Source organism: Chrysochloris asiatica, unplaced genomic scaffold (genome assembly GCF_000296735.1).
Source record: "Chrysochloris asiatica unplaced genomic scaffold, ChrAsi1.0 scaffold00017, whole genome shotgun sequence".
NCBI lineage: Eukaryota > Metazoa > Chordata > Mammalia > Afrosoricida > Chrysochloridae > Chrysochloris > Chrysochloris asiatica.
In genome coordinates, this window is record NW_006408535.1 from 12,269,734 (window position 1) to 12,295,350 (window position 25,617).

General features: G+C 40.4%; 2 protein-coding genes across 3 annotated transcripts in view; one reads left to right on the forward strand and one right to left on the reverse strand.

Annotated features, from left to right (window-relative positions):
- The window catches only part of KIAA0391 (KIAA0391 ortholog), a 199,061-nt gene extending 182,943 nt beyond the window's left edge, over positions 1-16,118 (reverse strand). Inside the window, exons 1-3 of one of the 2 annotated variants that reach the window (XM_006835347.1) lie at positions 15,130-16,115; positions 12,234-12,281; positions 11,436-11,568 (exon numbers count right to left, since the gene is read on the reverse strand). In XM_006835347.1, coding sequence (XP_006835410.1) covers positions 11,436-11,568; positions 12,234-12,281; positions 15,130-16,115 — 1,167 coding nt within the window. Of the gene's footprint in view, positions 1-11,435; positions 11,569-12,233; positions 12,282-15,129 lie in introns of both variants that reach the window. The other variant, XM_006835348.1, reaches the window with a different exon arrangement.
- Positions 16,119-17,432: 1,314 nt separating this feature from the next.
- Positions 17,433-25,617, forward strand: part of PPP2R3C (protein phosphatase 2, regulatory subunit B'', gamma) — a 29,591-nt gene continuing 21,406 nt past the window's right edge. Inside the window, exons 1-2 of the mRNA XM_006835349.1 lie at positions 17,433-17,506; positions 25,098-25,225. Coding sequence (XP_006835412.1) covers positions 17,449-17,506; positions 25,098-25,225 — 186 coding nt within the window. The 5' untranslated portion in view covers positions 17,433-17,448. The remainder of the gene's footprint in view (positions 17,507-25,097; positions 25,226-25,617) is intronic.

Consider the following 25,617-nt stretch of genomic DNA (forward strand, 5'->3'; position numbering starts at 1 on the left):
AAAATATCTTGATTGCATGTTTGATCAATTTCAGGTTGAAGAAGTTGGTAGAATTCTTCTATTTCATCCTCACTGGCTTTAGTGGTTGGTGCATAAATTTGAACAACAGTGGTATTAACTGGACTTGCCTGTAGGCGCTTGGATATCATCCTATCACAGACAGCGTTGTACCTCATGACTGATCTGGATATGTTCTTTTTGACAATGAATGCAACACCATTCCTCTTCAATTTGCTCTGTATACTCTTATCCAAATCACAACTTTTTGAAAAAGGAGGAAAATATTTATTAGGATGAAATAATGAGTCATAAGTTGTCCAAAGGTACATTAAAGCAATGCATTCTGTTCCAACTTTGTTGTTAAGTGCTGGCAAGTCAGTTCCAACTCTCAGTTGTCCTTTGTAGGGTTTCTGAAGAGTTGCTGGTGGTGGGTTTGAACCACCGAACTTGCTCATCTTGTAGTGCTGCACCAGGACAGCCTGTAGTTAAATAAGCGTATGCATAATATTTGAAGTTCTGCTTTGTTCACTTAAAATTCATACATATAGCTTCCATATTTACCAATTATTACTGACTTAAACAACAGAGCTAGCTCTCAGCTTAATACTAAAAGCAGCTTACCAAATCCATTAAATGGATTGACCTGCTCAGAGCAGAGTAAATTTTAGATGTTATAATATTGCCATCTACTGGCTGTGTTGTATAAATACAGTTAATAGAATTTTAAAATAGAAAACCTAAAAATTAACTATGACTGAGGTTTACCTTCCGAAACGATCTCACAAAAAAATCTGCCACACATTAAAAGGAAACCAAACCCCCCACCGTGTGTGGTGCTGTGGGTTAATGCACTGGACTGCAAAGTTGGTTTGAACTACAAGTTCGGTAGTTCAAGCTCACCAGCTGCTTCTTGAAAACTGTATACAATGTTGCTTTGGGTCGGAACCAACTTGAAGTCACTTAAAACAACAACAACAATCTTAACAGAAGTAGATTACCACGCCTTTGTTTCATGGTACTATTAGATGGATTTGAACTGTCAAACTTGAGTTCGTAGTTGAGCACAAACTGCATATACCAACAATGCACCTGCCATATATTAGGGTTCCTCCAAATCTTATATTAGAAACAGTGGTTCTCAACCCTAGCTGCACTTTATAATCATCTGGGAGACAGAATCGACTCAGTGACTATGTTTGGTTTCTTTGTGTGTGTGAATTTCTAAAAGTCCTGATGTCCAGGAACCAAACCAGAGCAACTAAATCATAATCATTACATTAGAAAAATGAACGTGAAGCCACAAATTGAGTGAAAATATTTGCAAAACATATCCAACAGAGGGCTTGTATCTAGAATGTATGAACTCTTAGAACACCATAATAACAAAACAACCCAAATTTTTAAGTGGGCAAAAGAGTTGAACTCTTCACCAAAGAAGACAAATTAAACACACAGAAGCATGCTCAATATCATGAGTAATTTAGAAACGTAAATTAAAAACACTGATGAGACTGACTACTAGTAAAGAAACTAACCCAACCAAGTGTTGGTGAAGATATGTAATTAAGTATGACGTAACCTTCAGGCAGCAGAGAATATCAGAAAGATGCTTACTTGTGCTTTATTGACTATGCAAAGGCTTTTGACTGTCTGGATCATGACAAACTATGATTAACAATACAAAGAATGGGAATTCCAAAAATACTTAATTATGCTCATGTACCTAGACTAACAGGCAGTCGCTTGAATACAAGTGGATGCTGAATGGTTTAAAATCAGGAAAGGTATGTGCCAGGGTTGCATCCTTTCACCATGCTTACTCAATCCATATACTGAGCAAATAATCTAAGAAACTGGATTATATGAAGAAGAACATGGCATCACGGTTAGAGGAAGACTCATTAACAACTTGCAATATGCAGATGATATAGCCTTGCTTGCTGGAGGCAGAGAGGACTTAAAATACTGATGAAGATCAAAGATTATAGCCTTCAGTAAGGATCGCACCTCAATGTAGAGAAAACAAAAATCCTCACAATTGGGCCACTAAATAACTCTTGATAGATGGAGAAATGAAAGAAGTTGTCAAAAACTGCATTTTACTTGGATCCACAATCAAGACTCATGGAAGCACCAGTCAAGAAATAAAATGATGTTTTGCATTAGGCAAATCTTCTGCCAAACACCTTTTTAAAGGGTCAAAACCAGAGCTATTCATTTGAGAATTAAGGTTTACCTTACCCAAGCCACTGTATTTTCAATCACCTCATATGCATATGAAAGTTAGACAATGAATATAGAAGACCATAAAAGAATCAATGCATTTGAACTATGGTGTTGGTGAAGAAAACTGCAAAGTACCATTGGAAAGCCAGAAGAACAAATAAATCTGTGTTGGAACAGGTACAGCCAGAATGCTCCTTCAAAGTAGTGATGTTGACATTTCATTTCTCAAACTTTGTACATATTATCAGAAGGGACCAGTCCCTGGAGAAGGGCATCGTGCTTGGAAAACTGAAGGGTCTGTAAGAAAGAAGAAAATCCCCAACAAGATGGACTGAAAGAGTGGCAGCAACAATGGGCTCAAACGTAACACATGTGACAAGAGCGGCGGACCAGGCAGCATTCCATTCTGTTGTGCGTAGGGTCACTATGAGTAGGAACTGACTCGATGGCACCTAATAACAGTTAGAATCCTCATACATTGCTGGTGGGAGTGTAGAATGGTACATCATCACACACACACACACACACACACACACACACACCATAAAACTTAGTCATTCCACTTCTAGATATTTACCAAAGAGAAAGAAATGGTGTAGTGGGTTGAATGTTGTTGTTGTTAAGGGTCATTGAACAGGTTCTGACTCTTAGCAACTCTGTATTGGGTTTCCAAGGAACAGCTTGTGGGTTTGAACCACAGACCCTATGGTTCAAGCCAATCTTGTGATCCAGTGCTTACGCTGCAGTTCCACAGCAGGAATGCTGTTGTTAAGTACCGTGGAGTCAGTTCTGACTCATAGAGACCCTACACAGGATTTCCAAGGCTGAAAGCCTCATCTTTCTCCCGCAGAACAGCTGCTGACCTTGAAGTTAGCAGCCCAATTCGTAACCACTATACTACCAGAGCTCCTTACACCAGGAATAGTATCTCCCAAAATTCATGTCCACCAGAACCTCAAAATGTGACTTATTTGGAAATCTAGTCTTTGAAGATGCAATTAGGTAAGATAAGGTCATACTGGATTAGTTCAGGACCTAAATCTAATGACTGGTGTACTTTTAAAAGAAGGACACAACACACAGAACACACAGAAGAGGACCCATACACTAAGAAAACGACCATGTGAAGTCACATGTGGAGAGTGGAGTGATGTAGCTAAAAACCAAGGAACACCATGAATAGTTAGGACCACCAGAAGCTAGGAAGAGGCAAGGATGAATTCTTCTCTAAAGCTTTCAGAGTATACACAGCTATGCACCTTGATTTTGGACTTCTAAGTCTCTAGAACTAGGAGATGATAAATTACTGTGTTTTAAACGAATACAAAAGCACCACGTACAAAGACCTGTGTAAGTATCTTATCAGCTTTATTTGTAGCAACCCAAAAGTGGAAATAGTCCAGTAACATATGAATGAATTTACAAAGTGTGCTACATCCACACAGTGGAATACCACTTGCCTACTCATAATAAAAATGAACACTATTAATACACACAGCATGGATCAAAGCTCAAAATTATGTGGCGAAAAACCCGGACTGAAAAAAAGAACACATATTGTATGATTCCACAGTAGTTGCCAGGGGATGGCAGAACAAAGGAGAGACATGGGAAAGTACAAGGAAAGTTTCTGGAATGATGCACTCATTATCTTGACTATGGTGCCTATACAATATGGGGTTGTGAGATATAAATCTAAGTGGTTTGTCTACTTAAGAAAAATTATGTCAGCTGGCATCCAAAAGCACCAAAAATGAGCATTACTGCAGTTTCAAGCACTCATGTCTTCCCCTCATGTTGTTGTTGTTAAGTGCCTTTGAATTGGTTCCAACTCATAGCAACCCTGTATAGGGTTATCAAGGTGCGGCTGGTAAGTTTGAACCACTGACCTTTCAGTTCAAACGACCTTGTAGTCCAGTGTTTACCCTACAGTGCCACACCAGGACTTCCCTTCATAGTATTCTTTTACTCAAAGCAAAGGAAATGAGACAGTGTACTGTAATGAAGTGGTTTTCAACCCAGGCTGGTTAAAATGGCTGTCAGGGTAGGGTAAGGATCAAATTGTACACTTTAAAGACAGGCAGTTTACTCTGTGTCTAATATACCCTAATAAAGCTATCTTTAAAACTATCTAAAGCTCTAACCAGTGGAATGAAAGTATCAGCAATTTTAAACACATCCCCAACCTCCTCCCCACCCAAGCTATTTAACCAGCAGCCAGGGTTGAAACCCACTTCATTAGAGGGCACTCTTTTCCTTTGTCTTATACGAAAGAATATTGGAGAGGCTCCCCCTCTGAAATAGCCCCACTGCTCTCTGACCTCAGCCCTCCTGTTTTCATTCCCCCACTCTCACCCCTTCTTCTATTCAATATGGAGACCACCAGTCCCTTAAACCCTCCTGGACAGTGCTGTCTGGCCTCTCTACTTTCCCTCTCTAGTCTGGGTCCAGGGCCCATCATGTGAACTAATCTGTCAGAAGTACCTTCGCTTGATCTTTAATGTGTCACCTCATCTAAACAACAAAATCTAAACTCTAGATCCAAGTTCTGATGAAAAAATATCAATCTTGGTGAGTCAAGTTCTGATGAAAAAATATCAAATCCCACAATCATATAGAGAAATGTTTGTAGATTCACTGATTCAAACCTCAGTTATCAACCCTGCCTCGATCCTTCTGGCTTAAGTTAGAATCTTCCTTCCCCATTAACCCCAAGAACTACTTTATATCTTCACCACTCTCTTCTAGTCCTCCACTTGACTCCCATCTCCCTCATCTTGCTCACCATTTACCACTGTTGTTGTTGTTAGGTGCCATGGAGTCAGTACCAACCCATAGCAATCTTATGCACAACAGAATGAAACACTGCCCAATTCTGGGCCAACCTCACTACTGCCATGCTTGAGTCCAATGATGCTGCCACTTGGCCAATCCATCTTGTTGGGGGTTTTCCTCTTTTTCTCTGACCCTCCACCTTACCAAACATGTTACCCTTCTCCAGCGACTGGTCCCTCCTGACAATATGTCCAAAGTATGAGAGACTAAGTTTGGCCATCTTGGCCTCCAAGGAGCACTCTGGCTGCACTTCTTCCAACACAGATCTATTGGTTCTTTTGGCAGCCCATGGCACTTTCAATATTCTCCTCCAACACCATAACTCAAAAGCATCAATTCTTCTATGGTCTTCCTTATTCAATGTCCAGCTTTCACATCCATATGAGGTTATTGAAAATACCATGGTTTGGGTCAGGCACACCTTAGTCCTCAGGCTGACATCTTTGCTCTTCAACACTTGAAAAAGGTCTTGTGCAGCAGATTTGCCTAATGCAATACATCGTTTGATTCTTGACTGCTGCTTTCATGAGTGTTGATAGTTGATCCAAGAAAAATGAAGTCCTTGACAACTTCGATCTTTTATCCATTGATAAGAATGTTGTTTATTGGTTCAGTGGTGAGGATTTTTATTTTCTTTACATTCAGATGTAATCCATACTGAAGGCTGTACTCTTTGATCTTCATCAGTAAATGTTTTAAGTCCTGTTCACTTTCAGTAAGCAAGGTTATATCATCTGCATATTACAGGTTGTTAATGAGTCTTCCTCCAATCCTGATGCCATGTTTTTCTTCATAGAACCCAGCTTCTCGGATGATTTGCTCAGCATACAGGTTGAATAAGTATGGTGAAAGAACACAACCTTGTCGCACACCTTTTCTAATTTTAAACCATTCAGTGTTCCCATGTTCTGTTCGAACAACTGTCTCTGGGTCCGTGTACAGATTCCTCATGAGCACAATTAAGTGTTTCCGAATACTCATACTTCACAATGTTGTCCATAGCTTGTCATGATTCACACAATCAAAGGCCTTTGTGTAGTCAATAAAACACAGGTAACCATCTTTCTGATATTCTCTGCTTTCAACCAAGATCCATCGGACATCAGCAATGATATCCCTCGTTCCACGGCCTCTTCTGAATCCGGCTTGAACCTCTGGAAGTTCTCTATCAATGTATGATTGTAGCCATTTCTGTATTACATTTAGCAAAACTTTACTTGCATGGGGTATCAAAGAGATTGTCCGATGATCCGCATTCCATTGGGTCACCTCTCTTTGGAATGGGCACAAATATGGATCTCTTCCAATCAGTCAGCCAGATAGTTGTCTTCCAAATTTCTTGGCAGAGATGAGTAAGTGCCTCCTGTGTCACCTCACTTTCTTGAAAGATTTCAATTTTTATACCATCAATTCCTGCTGCCTTGTTCTTTGCCAATTCCTTCAATGGACCTTGCACTTCCTCCTTCAGTATCAAACATTTACCAGAGCAGGCATCATTTTCTTCAACCTTCCTTTCTTCTACTTATTTATCTCCACAACCATCCTTCCTTTCTCCCCTACAGTCTCAAATGAGGTTCCCCTCACTTCTGATGCCCTCATTTATGCTCTTTCTGTCAACCCCTCTCACTTTCTCTTAAAGTGTGTTCATCCATAATCCTCTTTCCTACTTCTCTAGTTTATTCAATACTTTTTATCTCTACCTACACCCTTCATTCAAAATATGAATATACACAAGTCTCTTCCATCTCCCCAAACAATCCTTTGCTCTCTACCATCTACTAGCCACCACTATCTTCTATCTTCTTATTTTCATCAGAAAAATTTATACTCCATGTGTGCTCACTCAGCTGCTATAACCTTTCTGGCTTTGGCCCCTAGCTGCTCCTTGGAAACCCTATACAGGGCCGTTATGGGTTGGAATCAACTCGACAGCACTTAACAAAACAGCATATGAAGATAAAGGAGTTCTGATAGTGTATTGGTTACCAGTAAGTCTGCTAACCTCAAGGTATGCAGTATGAAACTACCAGTTGTTCTGTAGGAGAAAGATGAGGCTTTCTGCTCCCATAAACATTTACACCCTCAGGAACCCTATGGAGGGTTGCTATGAGTCAGAACTGACTCCCTGGCACACCACCACCACCATATGAAAATAGAGGAGTCCCAGTGGTACAATGGGATAAGCATTGGACTGCTAACCAAAAGGTCATCAGTTCAAACCCACCAGATGCTCCACCAGAGAAAGCCAAGGCAGTTTGTTTCCATGAAGATTTTGCTGCCTTAGAAACCCTATGGAGCTGTTCTATTCTGTCTTATTGGGTCACTGTGAGTCAGAATCGACTTGATGGCACTGGATTTGGTTATTTTATACACGGGTAAGTCAAAATTATGCTATAAAATCACAAAAACCTTTATTAAACAAAAATAACAAAATGTGAAACTATTTCTCAACATATGACCCATCTGGATCTGTGTACTTCTGAAGGTGGTGTTTTCACCCCTCCCAACCCTCCCCAGAGAATCTCGTGCTCTTTCATTTCCACTACGTCAAAACAGCAGTTTTGGCATCCTCAAGGGACTCAAGTTGTGTTCCTTTGCAATGGCCTTTGAGTTTGGGAAAATAAAAGAAGCCCAAAGGGGCAAGATCAGGGCTATGGAATAGATGGGGCAAGATTCTCAATGAATTTCTCATAGGACAGCTCTGTCTCCAACTCCTTTTTCCACCCAACTGCCAGAGAGAGCTCTCTAAAATCCACATGCTTCAAATGCTTCGGTGGCTCCCCAGCATCTATGACCTTGCTCCTTAAGTAGGAGCTGCTCTTCACCCACAGCATGCTACAGAACAGAGGAGTAGGGAGGGAGTATCCCTCTCCTAGCACCTACTATTCCTCCCTCAAAGTCTATTTCTCCACCTCCACTCCCTAAACTCAGTAGAGGCTTTTGATATTCATCTATGTCACTCATCGGCATAGTTTTTCTGAAAAGGGCCAGCTGGTAAATATTTTAGGCTTTGTAGGTTACCTACTGAACTCTGTAGGAGAAAAGCAGCCAGAGATTATACATATATGAATGAGTATGGCTGTGTGCCAAAACAGTTTTATTACAAACTCAGCTGGTGGGCTGTAATTTACCTATAAACTGTAGTCAATCAACCCCTTATCTATACCATTTATAATCTTCCTCTTTACTATCACCCTCTGTCTTCGAAGGCATCTCCACATTTATCAAGAATTTGGTACCTGACTCTCAGTCTTCATCACCACCCTAAGAGGCAAAACACAGCGCCTGGCACATAGTAAGCATTCCATAAATGTGTAATTATGATAATTTTTTAAGTTATCCTATGGGCACTCTTTAAAGTGCTGAAGAGCAAAGATGTCAGCTTGAGGACTAAGGTGCACCTGACCCAAGCCATGGTATTTTCAATAACCTCATATGGATGCGAAATATGGACAGTGAATAAGGAAGACTGGAAGACCATAGAAGAATTGATGCTTTACAGAGTAGACAAGGATGGGCAACCTGGACATTGGCTACCCAAATTGGGGGGGAGGAGGGGGCGCTACAAAGGCAAGAAGTGACTGGCTTATAAGCTTTCAAGAGGGAACCTAGATCCAGAGGGTGTGGAGGAAGGTAGAATCTCCACTGAGTAGTATCAAATCTATCTAGGTGGGGCTGATGAAAGGAAATGCGGATAGGTTTCTTGTGATACAATAGTGAACAATTGTTACCAGGACTGATTGTGAGGGCGGGAAATATAAAGGTAGACGTTTTGTAGCAAGGAGAGGAGTGATTAAGTTTGCAGTCTAGGAGCAGAGGTCCCTAGGACCATCAAGGGAGAAGAACAGAGAACGGGACCCTAGAGTCTTGATCTTGCTAGATTGGACTTTCACCTGTTCGGTCCCCTGAAAGCAGCCCTTTGAGGATGAAGATTCACCACTGATGAAGAAGTGAAAGCAGTTGTGCATTTGTGGCTTGCAGCTCAGCCTAAAACATTTTAAAATAAGGGAATATGAAAACTTGTTGACAGATGGACAAAGTGTATTGAAAAGCAAGGCGATTATGTAAAAAAATGATGTATTTGTCTTTTCTATAAGTTGATTAAAATTAATTCTACAGCCGAAAAAAAAAGAATTGATGCTTTTACGTTGTGATGTTGGAGGAGAATATTGAATGTGCCATGGGCTGCCAAAAGGACCAATAGATCCATTTTGGAAGAAGTGCAGCCAGAGTGCTCCTTGGAAGCCAAGATGGCCAAACTTCGTCTCTCATACTTCAGACATATTGTCAGAAGGAGCCAGTCGCTGGAGAGGAATATCGTGTTTGGTAAGGTGGAGAGTCAGAGAAAAAGAGGAAGACCCCCAACGAGATGGATTGGCCAAGTGGCAGCATCAGTGGTCTCAAGCGTGGCAACAGTAGTGAGGTTGGCTTAGGATCAGGTAGTGTTTCGTTCTGTTGTGTATAGGGTCGCTAAGAGTCGGTGCTGACTAGATGGCACCTAACAACAACAACAACAACAATGGGCACTCTCAATTTCTCTGTGGGTTACCACCTGGCACTTTATGCTTTCAGTTCCCTCATCTGCTCATCTCTCATACCTTAGGCTTTGTCATCCCTCCAGAGTACTCTATCGCTGAAATCTAAGCTCTAGTGAAACACTGATTGAAAGATTTCCACTCTAACTCCTTCACAATCTTTCTTCAACCTCAATGAACTCCCAGTCCACTTTTATCCCCACTGTCTCCTAATCATTGAGCTTTCACTTAACATTGCTTCCTTCCTAGATTTTACTAGTGGGGTATCCGTGGGCAGACTTAATCTCCCAAAGCCTGAATTACATTATCTGTAAAATAAAAATAAAATACCTTTTAGTAAGGCTGTAAGAATTAAATAAGATATAAGAAAAGGATATAAAATATTAACTGTCACTTTATCAGTAAAGCCAGCTCAAAGGTATCCTAGGATGCTTTTGACCTACTGTTTTTATGAACCTGATTTTTACTTTATTCTAAAGTAAAGGCTTAATACAATATGAAACTTTTAAGTGAAAGTAAGAAAGCAGAACACGTCTTCCCTTCTCATTTCAGATGAGTTCTGGTATGGTGCTGTAGGATAAGCACTGGACCACAAGGTTGGTTTGACCCACAAGGATGGCAGTTCAAACTTGCCGCCGCCCCTTAGAAATGCTATACAGGGTTGCTATGAGTCAGAACCAACGCGACTGCACTTAACAACCCTGATAGTTATTGGGTTGCTTGTTTGGCTGCTAACCACAAGGTCAGCAGCTCAGTCTACCAGCAGCTCCACAGAAGAATGATGAGGCTTTCTGTATCCATCAAGATTTACAGCCTTTGAAACCTATACAGGGTCACTGTAAGTCAGAACTGACTCAACAGCACACTACTACTACCAACACCTTGAGAGAAAAAAAGCTTTCAGAAAAACAATGGACAACCTTTTCCTAAAAACTACCACAGTAAAGCATTTTACCTCAGTTAATCTTAGCAAACCAACATAAGTATTGAAGATTAACAAAATGAAGCTACTACAAATGACTTGACAGTGGTGTGGCGCTGTAGGATAAGCACTGAAGTTGTAAGGTCAGCAGTTCATACCCACCAGCTGATCTCAGAAACCCTACAAAGGCTTGCTATGAGTTAAAATCAACTCAACAGCACACAACAACAACAACTGACAGGCATTCATATTCAATACCAAGAAAGCACAATTTTGTTAAATTACCCTTAACTCCCTGGTTAGAAAAGTTGTGAGAAACCAAAACGTTTTCATGGGAGTTTACTGAATGCAAGTTTTTGGAAGCACTGAGAGAAAGAAAATGCATCTAATTTTTTTTTAGTTTAAGTGTAGTTTTACCCAGATGTATGAGGATTGATGTCAACAGATGGATGACAGTCTAACCCAATCAGTCTACAAAATCCTAAAGCAAAGAACTTCTAATGGTTGGCAGAGAATGGCTTGGCTGGTTGCTTTTACAAATAAACAGCTTACCGAAACACAACCACGATCATTCATTTACATTTATACTGTTTAGGCTGTTTTTAATAAAACAACAGAGCTTCAACACAGGCTGTGTGGTTGTCAAAACCTAAAATATTTTATAGAAAAAGTTTACCGAGAATATAATAAAACCTGTTGTAGACTTACCTCAAGGAGCTTTGGTAAGCATAGTGGTTATAAGTCGAGCTGTGAACCTTAAGGTCAGCAGTTCAAAACTACCAGAAGTCCCATGGGAGAAAGATGAGGCTTTCTGCTCCCGTAAAGATTTACAGCTTCAGAAACCCTATACAGGGTCGCTATGAGTCAGAACCAGCTCCATGGCACATAGCCGCCACCACCACCACCACCAGGCTTACCTCAGGTGTCGTCTTTTTGTATTGGTCACCTCCATCTATCACATTTCTCATGATGTTTTCCTTGAGTAATTCATACTCTTCTAGAGTCAGGTGAATAGACTCTGTGGTTTTTCCACAGCCCAGACACTGGCCACTGCAATTATAATTGTTTATGTTAAATAATACCCTGGAAAGGCAGTTTTTCTAAAATGAATAATACCACGACATAAGGAAACTGAAAGGTAACGTTTTTAAACAGAACACTAAAACCTTTGTGATCATCACATGCATAGGATTTTTATTTTTGTAATCCTGATAATAACATAACACATCAATGTGCCACAAAACCCGACTGCTGGGCATCTCAGGGAAGTTTCTGAGTCAACTGGGTCCCGTATCTCTAGGAGAAAATAACTCTAAGACTTCTCCCCAGGAGACATGTACTTCATACAATTTGTTCTCTAATACAAATTATAGCTTTTTTCCCTAAAGTTCTCTAATTCCAAACTCTGAATTATCCTATTCCTGTTGTTGTTATTGTTGATTCTGACTTCCAGCCAGTCCATTGGATTGAGTAGAACTGCCCCACAGGGTTCTCCTTCTTACACCATCAGATAACCAGGTCTTTCTTCCATGAAGCCGCTGCTGGGTGGGTTCAAACCACCAATCTTACAGTTAGCAGCTGAACACTTTACTGTTGTCCCACCAGAGCTCCATTTTGTCTCTAAGGTGTTCTTAATGTCGTTTTTTAACCAAAAGCAATGAAGCCTACTCATGTTGAATTACAAAGTTAAAAGTAAACTAAAAATTGACCTTTACCTTTTCTGGATTGTGGTGAATTCTCCTTTCCATTGTTCTCCAGGAATACTACAAAAAAATATTGTAAAACCAAATCATCAAAAGATATTAAGTATATTTTAAAACTCTATCAGCGGGAGCACTGAAAAGCTGAAGACACATCCCTAAAATGGTTTAATTAGGAAAGTAGTTGTTACTGCGAGGGGAGTAAGGAACTGATGAGACCCCACCCTGAATATCATTCTTCTCTGTATTTCCCCTCCTGTCACCCTACCCTCATTTTCTTTGATGCCAAATCTATCTCACTAGTGCTGTATAGAGAAAGCTGACCTTAGGAGTGTAACCTTTAAAGCAAACTCAATTCTAACCTTCTCCATAAAGCTGCCAGAGATCATTCTAGCCCAAATTAACTTCTCTCCTCTAATACAAGGGTGCTTCAAAAAGTTCATGGAAAAATTCATTATCTTTTAATTCCATTTTCCACAAACCTTTTGAAGCCCTCTCATACACTACTGTTTAACTGCCAAGTATTGTATTCCAGTAAGCTTGTGAATGCTATCAAAAAGGTCTTAGAAAACATTCTCAGTTCCCAGTAGTCTAACTGAACTGAGCTCTGGTAGAGTAATGGTTACGAATGAGGATGCTAATTTCATGGTCAGCAGTTCAAAACTACCAGCAGTTCTGCAGGAGAAAGATGAGGCTTTCTGCTCCCATAAAGACTTACAACCTTGGAAACCCTATGCAGGGTCGTTATGAGTCGGAACCAACTCCATGGCACATAACCACCACCAGTGTAACTGGAGGCATTCAAAAACTATTTCTATAAGAGGGTGGGTCAAAAAGTATTGCTACTATGGTTTCAGTTCATAGATGCATAGATTTATTCCAAACTAAATGTGTTTAAACATATCTCTGTGATCAGTGAATGGCTACAAACAAGTTCTCTTAGTAACATGCTTATCTTAGTCTAGTTAGGGAATCTTCACAAAAAAGACCCAAACAAAACAGTGGCTTCTGAGGGGATTTGCTGGGCCAGTTCAAGTCATGGCAAAAGGTCATTTCAGAAGGATACAGCAACTGTTTTGTTGAATTCCTAAGGGGTGATCTTGACTGATTTTCTCAAAGAATACAGGACAATCATGGAGGCATATTGTGAAGAAGTTTAAAGAAAATTAAAAACTGCATGGGTGAGAAAAAGGCCAGGAAAGTTGTGCCAAGGAGTTGTTTTCTGTTCATTCTTCAAAGTAGCAAGAGCTGTCCTATGACAATTTCCTTGTGAAACCTTACCCCAGTCACCATGTAGTCCTGATCTTGCCCTTTCAGACTTTTTGTTCCCAAAACTCAAACACTATTTCAAAGGAACACAATTTGAGTCCCTCAAGGGTGCCAAAAGAGCCATTTTGATGTGGTGTAAGTAGAAGTATATAGACCTAGATGCCAGATATGTAGAGAATCAGTAGTTTCACTTTTTTTTTTTTGTTTAATAAACGTTTCTGTAATATTGCAGCAATACTTGTTTTTACCTACCCTTGTATTTATTTGCTCAACCAACGCATTCTTTCTTCTTTCTTCTTACGTACATAACTACTAAATCCTACTGGTTCAATTGTTTCCCCAGTGACTTAATTCAGGACCTCATTACCTGTCATCCAAACCTACAACTGTTTCCAACAGATCTTACTTCCAATCTCCATCAGTCTTGATGCTCTGGCATTCAAAGATTTTCACAATTTGGCTTCTCCTCCATTCATATTCAATAAATGTGTTAAATGACTGGATGATTATCTAGTCCCAAAGACAACTAAGCATAGTTTTCACTTCAAAACTCTGTAAACTTGGTATGTCATAAAAAAAAGTAAGAAATAGAAGGAAGGAATACATTTTTAGAAAAAAAAATCTAGGCAGATTAGTGGTAAAAAAATGATGTTGTTGTTGTTATGTGCCGTTGAGTCGGTTCCGACCCATAGCGACCCTGTACAGGGTTTCCGAGGGTGTAAACCTTTACGTGAGTAGAAAGCCTCATCTTTCTCCCGCGGAGCAGCTGGTAGTTTCGAACCGCTGACCTTATAGACTGGAGCAATAAACAGGCATATAACCAATAACAAGAACAAAATGGGAAAACATTGCAGATGACCTTGGAGAGCAAGCAGTAGCCAAGTGATGGAAATATCCAAAGGAACTACAAGTATGAAACTTTTCCATTTTAACAGTTGCATATCAGATTTGATCAAAATTCTTGTCCATTCTAATCATCAAAATTGACAAAGTGCATAAATGAAACAGAAAAAATATCAGCACATTATACCAGCCTCTAGATTTCAGAGTAATTTCTGAAAATACCAATATGAACCAGAGATGGTTCCAGATAAATACTATTATTTTTTCTTCCTATGATCTCTGGCTATTGTTGTTGTTGTTAAGTACTGTAGAGTCGGTTCCGATTCATAGTGACCCTGTACAGGGTTTCCGAGTCTGTAAATCTTTACGGGAGCAGAAAGCCTCATCTTTCTCCCGCAGAACAGCTGGTAGTTTCAAACTACTGACCTTGTGGTTCACAGCCCGATTCGTAACCACTATGCTACCAGAACTCCTTATGAACTCTGGCTATAAGTACTATCTATTAAGAATCAACATTATACAAAAAAAAAAATATATATATATATGCAAAGTATAAATGCTCTAAAATTTCCCTTTTATGTGATAAGTGGAGACCAATCCACATTATTTATACTGGTACTTTCTATTTAAAATTTTCAAAAAGTATAAAAAAATTATTAAGGGAGTGGAAATAAATCTTACTAAGAGATGGAAAATAAGCATAATCTGAATAGTAATAATTCTCAGTAATTATCAAAAAAGGGAACTTTTTATAGGTGTAAGTCTTAAAAGTATACACATAAAGAAAACTCACAGTTACCTTTCAAACCAAGTTTTTATACAATGTGCAAATGACTCCCCAGGATATAGCTGATTATTTCTTAGATACAAAAGAATGTCTAGTAGTTTGTTTGTATATTGATCGTCTTTTAGACCTTTTCCAAAATCAAAGAAGGCTTTTAAGGTTTCCATCATAGGAGTAAGATCATGACCTAGCAATTCCTGGTACAGATTCCAAGCTGTATTTACATCTTGATGAAGGAGAGCTCCCTGGATACAGTCATCGTAGTTCTTTTTTGAAGGGATCGTGACTTTTTTGATATCTTCTAATAGCAGCAAGGCCTCTCTCCATCTATCTGAATGGATTAATCCTCGGATGAGAAGAGTGTAACCCCCTGGTTCTAAACGTTTGTATCTGGCTTTCATGATTTCATAGACGTCAATAATTTCTGTTGTCTGTTTATGAAAGACACAGAGACACAAATATTTGACCAGTAATTCATAACTTACAATACCATTGTTTTTTGAAGCTACCCATGCCAGAAGAGATTTGGCCACATCTACAGGGCTATGGCAGTGAGTTAATTGTGAGCTGATCCAATTTTCAAAACTGGCCTTTCCTTTGAAATCTCCCTTAAGTTTATCCCACTCTTCTGAATTCAAAGGTTTTGTTGGGAGTTGAATAGTGTTCCTCAGAGGGGGTGAGATAGGATCTTTACTCTGAGGATTCATCTGTGCTCTCTTCTTAGCTGCTCCAGCAGCAAAAAAATGAGAAGAATCAGAAGAAACTTTATTACTTCCTTCAACGTTTTTCCTATAATATCTGGTCTTGGCAGTCAGTAGATCCATTGCTTTGGTATTCTGTAGAGACAGGGTTGTAAGAGACAACCACCTCTGTTGGTTCTTGATGGCACAGTAGTTCATGAGAAAGTGAGAGAGATGCGAATTTCCTGAGGCTAACCCAAGGTATGGGTTGTTCTTCCAAAGTTTGGAGAAGCTTCCAAAACCAGGCAAACGGAAAGTCATTATGCAGTGTAATCAACACCAGATAGTGAGAGAGAAGTTCAAAAAGCCTCTACTTCTAGAGCAAAATTATATGCTTGAGGTGGCGAGGTAAAAAGTGGGCTAGCAAGTTTTTAAAAGATTTTCAGTTTCTCCTTTAAAGACAAATCAGGGTTCTTCTTTTGGGAACAGGTGACAGGAACAAAGGCAGCTGACTTTTAAATAGCGGTCCAGGATCTTCCACCTCGGTGGTTGTTGTTATGTTCCGTGGACCTCGGTAGCAGGCCCCCAAACCAAAGGACAGGGCAGGAATCTACGCTTTCCCAAAGTGGATCGTCTGGTGCTTGTTAAACTCCAGTCCGCGAACCTGAGGGAAAAGCACAAGGAGGAACACTCAGTTCCACTCACGTGGATCGTAAGTCTTCAAAAGAGCAGGATATCACATGACAGCTGGGCCGAAACTGAGCCTAAAGTCGAAAATAGCGACCAATACTTCCCAAACCCAGAACTCAGATCCGCCAGCAGGAAAGACAGCGGCGAAAATCAAAGCCTAAGGGGGCTCTCACCAAGCAAAGCAATCCTCCCCGGGGCTCAAAACTATCAAACAGGGGTAGGGAGCAGGGTTAGCAGAGTCAACAACTCAGGTAAGGAACGGAGGTCCACCGGGGGTACAGTCTTGCCTGCCTACGGTGGCTCACAAATGAAATTCACTTCATTCAACAACTCACCATAGAACTCACGTTAACGCAGCCATAAACGCGGCGAAAACTACAGCGTCCACAATGCACCGCGCCAGCCTTCGCTCGCAAAGTCCTACCAAGGTGCACCCTGGGATTCCTCTAGGCCTGGAGTAGAGAAAAAGGTGATTTGGGGCTTTTCGTGGCAGGCAGCGTCTGCTGAAAGCAAGTACAAGATTCAGGCTACATTTAGGGTCTCCATATATCCGCAATGAGTAATATAAAGAAATTATGAAGGAAAAAAGGGCTTCCCATGAGCCGGAAACTTCTATGGACTCCAGAGTCATGTGGGGCTGACGCGCCAATGAACCGAGACCAAAAAAAAAAAAAAAAAAAGCGCGGGCTTCCTTATCCTGTGCCATTAAAATCGAGATAGATGAAGTTGGGAGGCTTCCTTATGATGGGTCACTTTCCATTTATATTTCCGCTTTTAGCGTAATCGTAGTATTCTCCGCTGCGGCTACAGTAATCACGTTTTAATTCTTTAACAGACTTCCGCCCATGCCCAAGATGGCCGATTGAGCGCTATCCCGACCCTTTCGGGTGTCTGGAGGCCTCTGACGTCTGACCTAGTCGAGGGGTGGAGCAGTTAGTAAACAGCAAATGCAGGAGCTGCGGCCATGGAATGGAAAGAAGTTCTTCGCCGGCGGTTAGCGACGCTCAGCTCCGGTCCAAACAGTGAGTTTGGGAGGAGCCTCCCGCTGGGATAGCCCGGCCCTAAACTTCGGGTGAGGGGGAGGGAAAAGCCACTGGGAATGTCACTCTTCGCTTCTATCAAGCATCTCCTGACAAAGGGGACGGAGTGGATTGTGTTTAGGGATCTAAAGTGGTTTGGTCCCAGCTTCCCTGAGAGAAGATTGAGGGGAAGGAAAAGCCGATTTAGCTGCTCACTTCCATAATCTTGATCTTGATTTTTGAGGAGTAACTGAAAAAGTAAGCTCACAACCCTCCGACCTTACGAGGATTTATAATCCATTGATTTTACCGCCTCATACTGTCATACTTTGCATGTGCTTGTCCCTCCTTTTCCATCCCTGATTTCATAGTCCATTGTTCCTCTCCCTTTCCCTTTGCTTCACACTAACCTGTCAACCACTCTGGTGAAATCCATCTTTCATTTTATTCTTCTGCACCCAGGGCAGCTGAAAGTGATTGGAAAAAAACAGAACCGTGGTGAGTTGTTTCTCCTTTAGTTCATGCCTACTAACCTAAACTGGAGCCCCTGTGTGGCGCTATAGGATAAGCACTGGACCACAGGTTAGCTTGAACTGCAGGGTTGGCAGTTCAAACCCACCAGTTGCTCCTTGGAAACCCTATACAGAGTCGCTATGGGTTGGAAACGATTCGATGGTTCTTAACAACAACAATCGAACTAGGTTTTTAATCACTTTTAACTTGCTTCAGGTGTAGTGCTGTAGGATAAGCACTGGACTTCGAACCACAAGGTTGGCAGTTCAAGCCCACCAGATGCTCCTCAAAAACTCTATACAGGGTCTCTATGAGTCAGAAGCCATTTGACCGTTCTTAATAACAAGGCAATTCCTTCCACCCCTCCAGACTTCCAATGTGTCCTACTTTATTTTCAGCTGAAGGACCTCTGGTAACGTAGTGGTTATGAATCAAGCTGCTAAACTTCAGGGTCAGCAGTTCGAAAATACCATCTGTTCTGTGGAAGAAAGATGAGGCTTTCTGCTCCCTTAAAGGTTTACAGCCTTGGAAACCCTGTACAGGGTTGCTGTGAGTCGGAATCGACTCCACGGCACATAACAACTTTCAGCTGATGAACTTGATTTTTAGATCAGTGAGAAAATAGAAACAGTCTGAGCAGAACCTCACTTGCTCTCATTTGCCATTTCTGTTTGCCCCTGCATAGACATCCATACACTCCGCCTCCACTGTTGGAATGATGAAGTAGCTAAGCTCCTATTTGAGAAAGTCCCCTAACTCTAACTCTAGAGTATTCCTTTTCTTCTATTCACTGCGTTACGTCCTGCATTATCCTATTTCATGTATCATCAGATTTTCCTGCATTACCGAATCATTCCTATTAGCACTGCTGTGATATTCCTGTACTTCAAAAAAAAAGCAAATCCCCTTCCAGCTTCTGGCGTATTTCTCTAAATCCATTATAAGAACAGACTCCTGGTGTGACGCTGTGGGCTAATACATCAGACTGCAAAGTCGTTTGAACTGCAAGGTCGGTGGTTTAAGCTCACCAGCTGCTCCTTGGAAACCCTATACAGGGTCGCTATTGGTCAGAATCCACGCGATGGCACTTAACAACAATAACAGTTATGGGAACACTTTTCAAAATAGCTATCTACAGTTCTGTTTTCTCCACTTTCTCCTCCCATTCTCTTTTGAACCCACGTCATTCCTTAACAAAATGATTGCATGCTCGTTATGTGTTAGTTGCTCAAAAACTATGTGAGCTTGTTATGTGAGCAGTGCACAAAAACAGACAAAAATCTCTGTCCTTGTAGAACTTAAACTTTAATGTGGGGAGGGACAATAAAATAATTAGTAAATTGTATAGCTTGTGTAAGTCCCTATTTAAGACTTCTTTCATCAGTATACTGTTGTTGTTAAGTGCCATCGAGTCGATTCCAACGCATAGCGACCCTGTGTAGGGTTTCCAAGGAGCAGCTGGTGAGCTTGAATCGCCAACCTTGCAGTTCAAACGACTTTGCAGTCTGGTGCATTAACCCACAGCACCACATGAGTATACTAGATCCCATCATTTATGCTCGATTCCGTTCTTGCCTACCTAAGAATGTACCTCCCACAGTTGTCCCCTCCCGTACCACGAATTTTCTTTCATTAATGTTGGATTGCCAGTCACTATACGGTTCTGTTTGTGTGTGTGGATTCTGACTGTAGCAACAAATTCAAATGTGCTAAAAAACTAGGCCTCGAAGAATGGTCACTATAATATGCCCAAATATTACCTACTATTAAGCATTCAGAGTGGTTTAGGCTAATCTAGTCAATAAATCCATTTCAAAAGGCATTTAGCACTTACTCATGCTGTGGGTTAATGTTCTGGACCAGAAGGTCAGCAGTTCAAACTCACCAGCCGCTCCTTGGAAACACTAAACAGAGTGGCTGTGAGTTGGAACTGACTCAAAGGCACTTAACAATAACAACAAGTGCCTACTCCAGACTCCTGGTGTGGTGCTGTAGGATAAGCACTGAAATGCTAACCACAAGGTCAATGTTTCAAACCCACCAGCCATTTCTTGGAAACCCTATACAAGGTGGCTATGAATAGGAACAAAATCAACAGCACTTAACAAAACCAAGTGCATGCTTCACCATAACTTGTGTGATGCTGGAAACTGTGCTACCAGTATTTCAAATAAACAGAAGGGTCACCATGGTGGATCGGCTTCAGTAGAGCTTCCAGACTAAAAAGAAGGAAAGGCAGATGATTTCTGAATGGTTAACCACTGAAAAACTTACGAAAAGTAGTGGAACCTTATCTCATATAGTGCCAAAAGATGAGGCTCTTAGATTGGAAGCATTCACAATAGGACTAGGGAAGAGCTGCCTCCTCCAAGTAGAATTAACTCTAATGATGTGGATGGTGCCAAGCTTTTGAGACCACCATTTGTTGATGGGTTACAACTCAAAATGAGAAGAAACAACTGAAACATTCATTAATAATCAGAACTTGGAATTTACAAAATATGAATCTAGGAAAGTAAGTCATCAAAAGTTAAATGGAACACATAATGATCTATAACCTAAGCATTAGTGAATTGAAATGGACTGGTTTGGCCATTTTGAAGTGTACCATCATATGGCTTACTGTGCCACACACAACAGACAGAAGAGGAATGGGCAGCATTCATCATCAAAAAGAGAATTTCAGGTGTCCTGGTGTGGCACTGTGGGATAATACACTGGACCCCAAGGTTGGTTTGAACGGCAAGGTCGGCAGTTCAACTTCACCAGCTATTCCTCGGAAACCCTATACAGGATCGCAATGAATTGGAACCAACTAGACAGCACTTAACAGCAAAAACAACAATCTTGAAGTACAATGCTTTCTTTGATAGGATAATATCCATATACTTATGAAGATGAGTTAATACCACTATTCAAATTTACACACCAATCACTAAAGCCAATGATGAGGAAATTAGAGTTCTACCAACTTCTTCAGTCTGAAATTGATCAAACAGTTAAGGTGCATTGAAAATTACTGGTGATTGGAATGTGAAAGTTGGAAACAAAAAGGAAGGATCGGTAGCTGGAAAATAAGGCCTTGGTGATAGAAACAATGCTGGAGATCACATTATAGAACTTTTTAAGACTATGACTTAACTCATTACACATACTTTATTCAACAACATAAATGACGATTCAGCACTTTGACACACTAGATGGAATGCACAGTATGGTGCTATGGTTTAATGTGCTAGACTGCAAAGTTGGTTGAACCACAAGGTTGGTGGTTCAAGCTCACCAATTGCTCCTAGGAAACACTGTACAGGGTCACCATGGATCAGAACTGACTCAATGACACATAACAACAACATAAGAAGAAACAATAAAGATGCTAAATATCACACTCAAAACAAGGTCAGGGGCCAACTATGGAAAATACCATTAATTGCTCATATGCAACTTCAGGCTGATGCAGAAGAAAATTGAAACAAGTCCATGAGAACAAAAATATGGCATTTAGTATATCCCATCTGAATTTAGCATTTAGTATATCCCATCTGAATTTAGAGACCCCTCTATCTAGACACTAATAACCAAAGACCAGAGAAGTTGTGGGATAACATCAAGAACACCATACATGAAGAAAGCAGAGAATGGGTATTCCAGAGCACTGCATTGTACTCATGAGGAACCTGTACTCAGACCAAGAGGCAATTGTTGGAATACAACAAGGAGATACTGAATGGTTTAAAATCAGGAAAGGTGTGCACCAGTGTTGTGTCCTTTTACCATACTTATTCAATCTGTATGCTGAAAAGTGATCCTATAAACTAGACTATATAAAGAAGAATGTGGCATCAGGATGGGAGGAAGACTTATTAACAGCCTGGGATAGGTAGCTAACACAACTGTGTTTGCTGGAAGTGAAGAGGACGTGAATTACTTACTGATGAAGATCAAAGGCTACTGCCTTCTGTATGGATTTTATCTCAATGTAAAGCAAATGAAAATCCTCACAACTGGACTAATAAATAACATCAGGGTACACAAAGAAAAGACTTCATTTTGTTTGGGTCTATAAACAGTGTTCACAAAAGCAGCAGTCAAAAAATCAAAGGACATATTGCCTTAGGCATATCTGCTGCACAGACCTCTTTAAACTGTTGAAGGCAAAGATGTCAGTTTAAGAACTAAGGTGTGCCTGACCCAAGCCATGGTATTATCAATTGCCACACGTATATGTGAATGTTGGATTATGAATAAGCAAGACTGGAGAAGAATTGATGCGTTTGAATTATGGTGTTCCTGAAGAGTATTGAAAGTACCATGAATTGCCACAAAAAAAATTTGCCTTGAAAGAAGTATAGCCAGTGCAAATCAAACAACAGTGAGATATCATCTCACCCCAACATTAATAGCAAAGTTAAAAAAAAAACAACAACACAGAAAACAACAATGCTGGTGAGGGTATGAAGAGACAAGGACCTTCTTACATTGCTGATGGGAATGTAATATGGTGTAACCACTGTAGAAAACATAATGACACTTCCTCAAAATAGAAATGCCGTGTGATGCAGAATCTCTTTACTTGGTATATATTCATAAGAAATAAGGGCCATGACATAAATAGATATATATGCACACCAGTGTTCATTGCAGCACTGTTCACAATAGCAAAAAGATGGAGATAGTCTAATTGTCCATCAATAGAAGAATGGATAAAGAAACTTAGGTACATGCACATAATGGAATACTATGCAATGCTGAGGAAACAATGTTCACTAAAGCAGCAGTCAAAAAATCAAAGGACATATTGCCTTAGGCAGATTTGCTGCACAAGACCTTTTTAAAGTGTTGAAGAGCAAAGATGTCAGCTTGAGGACTAAGGTGCGCCTGACCCAAGCCATAGTATTTTCAATAACCTCATATGCATGTGAAAGCTGGACAGTGAATAAGGAAGACCATAGAAGAATTGATGCTTTTGAGTTATGGTGTTGAAGGAGAATATTGAAAGTGCCATGGGCTGCCAAAAAACCAATAGATATGTTTTGAAAGAAGTGCGGCCAGAGTGCTCCTTGGAGGCCAAGATGGCCAAACTTCGTCTCTCATACTTCGGATATATTGTCAGGAGGGACCAATCGCTGGAGAATGATATCATGTTTGGTAAGGTGGAGGGTCAGAGAAAAAGAGGAGAACCCCCAACAAGATGGATTGGCCAAGTGGCAGCATCAATAGACTCAAGCTTGGCAACAGTAGTGAGGTTGGCCCAGGATCGGGCAATGTTTTGCAGTGCTGTGCATAAGGTCGCTGTGGGTCAGTATGAACTCGATGGCACCTAACAACAACAACCAACAACTGGTCAGAAAGACACTGAAGGGACTAGAGACTGACCCTCAGCCACCCTTCAGGTCGGAAAGGAACTCACCCTCGTGGCCCAGTTTTCAGCGGTAAGTAGGTATATAAGGGGGACAACACTAGTAAGTTATGTTCACCATGGCATGGTCAGTCATTCAAGATCAAAAAAGGAACCTTTACCCAAGGATAAAATTGAGAAGAGGTGAGAAGGAGGGTAGAATGGAAATAGGAACCACAGGGAGAACATGTGATAATTGTTATTACATGGGATTGCAATCCAAATGAAACAAACTGTATGATTTGTTAACTATAAAACTGATGATCTTGTCTGTAACCTTACTCAAATCACAATAAAAAGTCTAAATAGAAGAAAAAGTACAGTCAAAATCATCTCATACTTTGGACATGTTGTCAGGAGAGATCACTCCCTGGAGAAGGACATAATGCTTGGTAAAGTAGATGGTCAGCTAAAATGACCCCAAAGAGATAGATTGACACAGTTTCAACAACAATGGACTCAAATGTAACAATTATGAGGATGGCCCAGGGCTGGACAGTGTTTCATTCTGATGTGCAGAAGGTTTCTTAAGTTGGAACCAACGTGATGGTACTTAACAACAAGTACCTAATAGGAGCCCTGATTGCACAGTGGTTAAGTGCTCAGTTGCTAACCAACCAAAAGGTTTGCAGCCACTCCACAGGATAAAGATGTGGCAGTCTGCATCCTTAAAGATTACAGCCTTGAAAACCTGAGGCCATTCTGCTCTGCCCTATGTTGTCACTATAAGGTGGAATCAATTTGACAGCAATGGGTTTGTTTATTTAAGTACCCAAGAGAAAATGAAATTTGTGATGTGATACAATATTCAACTTTAAGGTTTCAGAAGAGGACCAGATGGTCTTGCCATAGAACTGTCAGAAGTGGAGTAGAGGTAAAATTTTTGAGAACTGAAGGGCTTAGGGACAACCATTGTTGTTAAATGTCATCAAATCAGTTCCAACTCATAGCAACCCTGTATAAGGTTCCCAAGGAGCGGCTGGTGAGCTTGAACCACCGACCTTGTGGTTCAAACCGACTTTGCAGTCTAACGCATTAACCCACAGCTCCACACCAGGACTCCAGGTTCTCCCGTGGAAATGTTTAATTCTTCCCAGATGATTGCACATAGGACCTCTGTTAACATGGTCCACAAATGGCTAGATGCCATCAGCAATTAGGTTGGAGGGTAATAATACCTTTAGTATAAGCTTCAGAGAAAGGGTTTTTAATTAGATGAACAGTAATTTGCAAGGGATAGGCTGAAATACCATGAGGTCAGGGACTGCCTATTTTGCTGGCCCCATGGCTTAGTACAGTGCTCTGTACATAGTGGGTTCTCAGCAAATATTTTTGGTTGATGAAGTAGGAATACTTCAGAAGTCTGTAGGAGAGTCAGTGACTTGAGGAAGAGGCAACTTTTAGTGAAACAGAGAAGAGGAAGCATTTTGAAAAGTGGCTAAATATGTGGGAGAATCTGTTTACAGAGGAAGATAGTGATTCTCAGTATTTCAGTAAAGTTCATACAGATATTTGGTGTCTAATTTGGAAGACCTTTTGATACTGTAACTTTAAATCTGACCATATACAGGGTTGCTATGAATTGCAACCAACTTGAGGGCACACAACTACCATGGTACTATATGGATGTTTAAGTAAAAGTATTACTGAACTTTACCAGTGCTTGATCTGCTTTATTACCAGAAAAAAAAAGTGAACAAGAATTGAAAGATGAAGAAATGGATTTATTTACTAAATACTATTCAGAATGGAAAGGAGGTAGAAAAAACACAAATGAATTCTATAAGACTATTCCTCGGTTTTATTATAGGGTAAGTGGTCTCTGAATAAATGTCTTGCAGATTTTAGCCTTTTAAAAATGGGATTAGAATTTTATATTTTAAAAATCAGTAAATAAGCATCTTATTTAAAATTTTATATTTCATTGTAATTTATCTTATCACTATTATAAAAATATTTTGGAACTGATAAAACCTTGAATTTTAATGTAAGTTGCACCCTCCATTTTTTCTAATTTGTATTCTATTACATTATATTGTCAGGCTTTTTATAACATTTAGACTTACTTGAAGAAGCCCTGGTACCTTAGTGCTGGGCTACAACCACAAGGTCAGCAGTTTAAAGCTACCAGTTGCTTCTCAGGAGAAAGATGAGGTTTTCTGCTCCTGTAAAGAGTGTACAGGGTCACTATGAGTCAAAATTG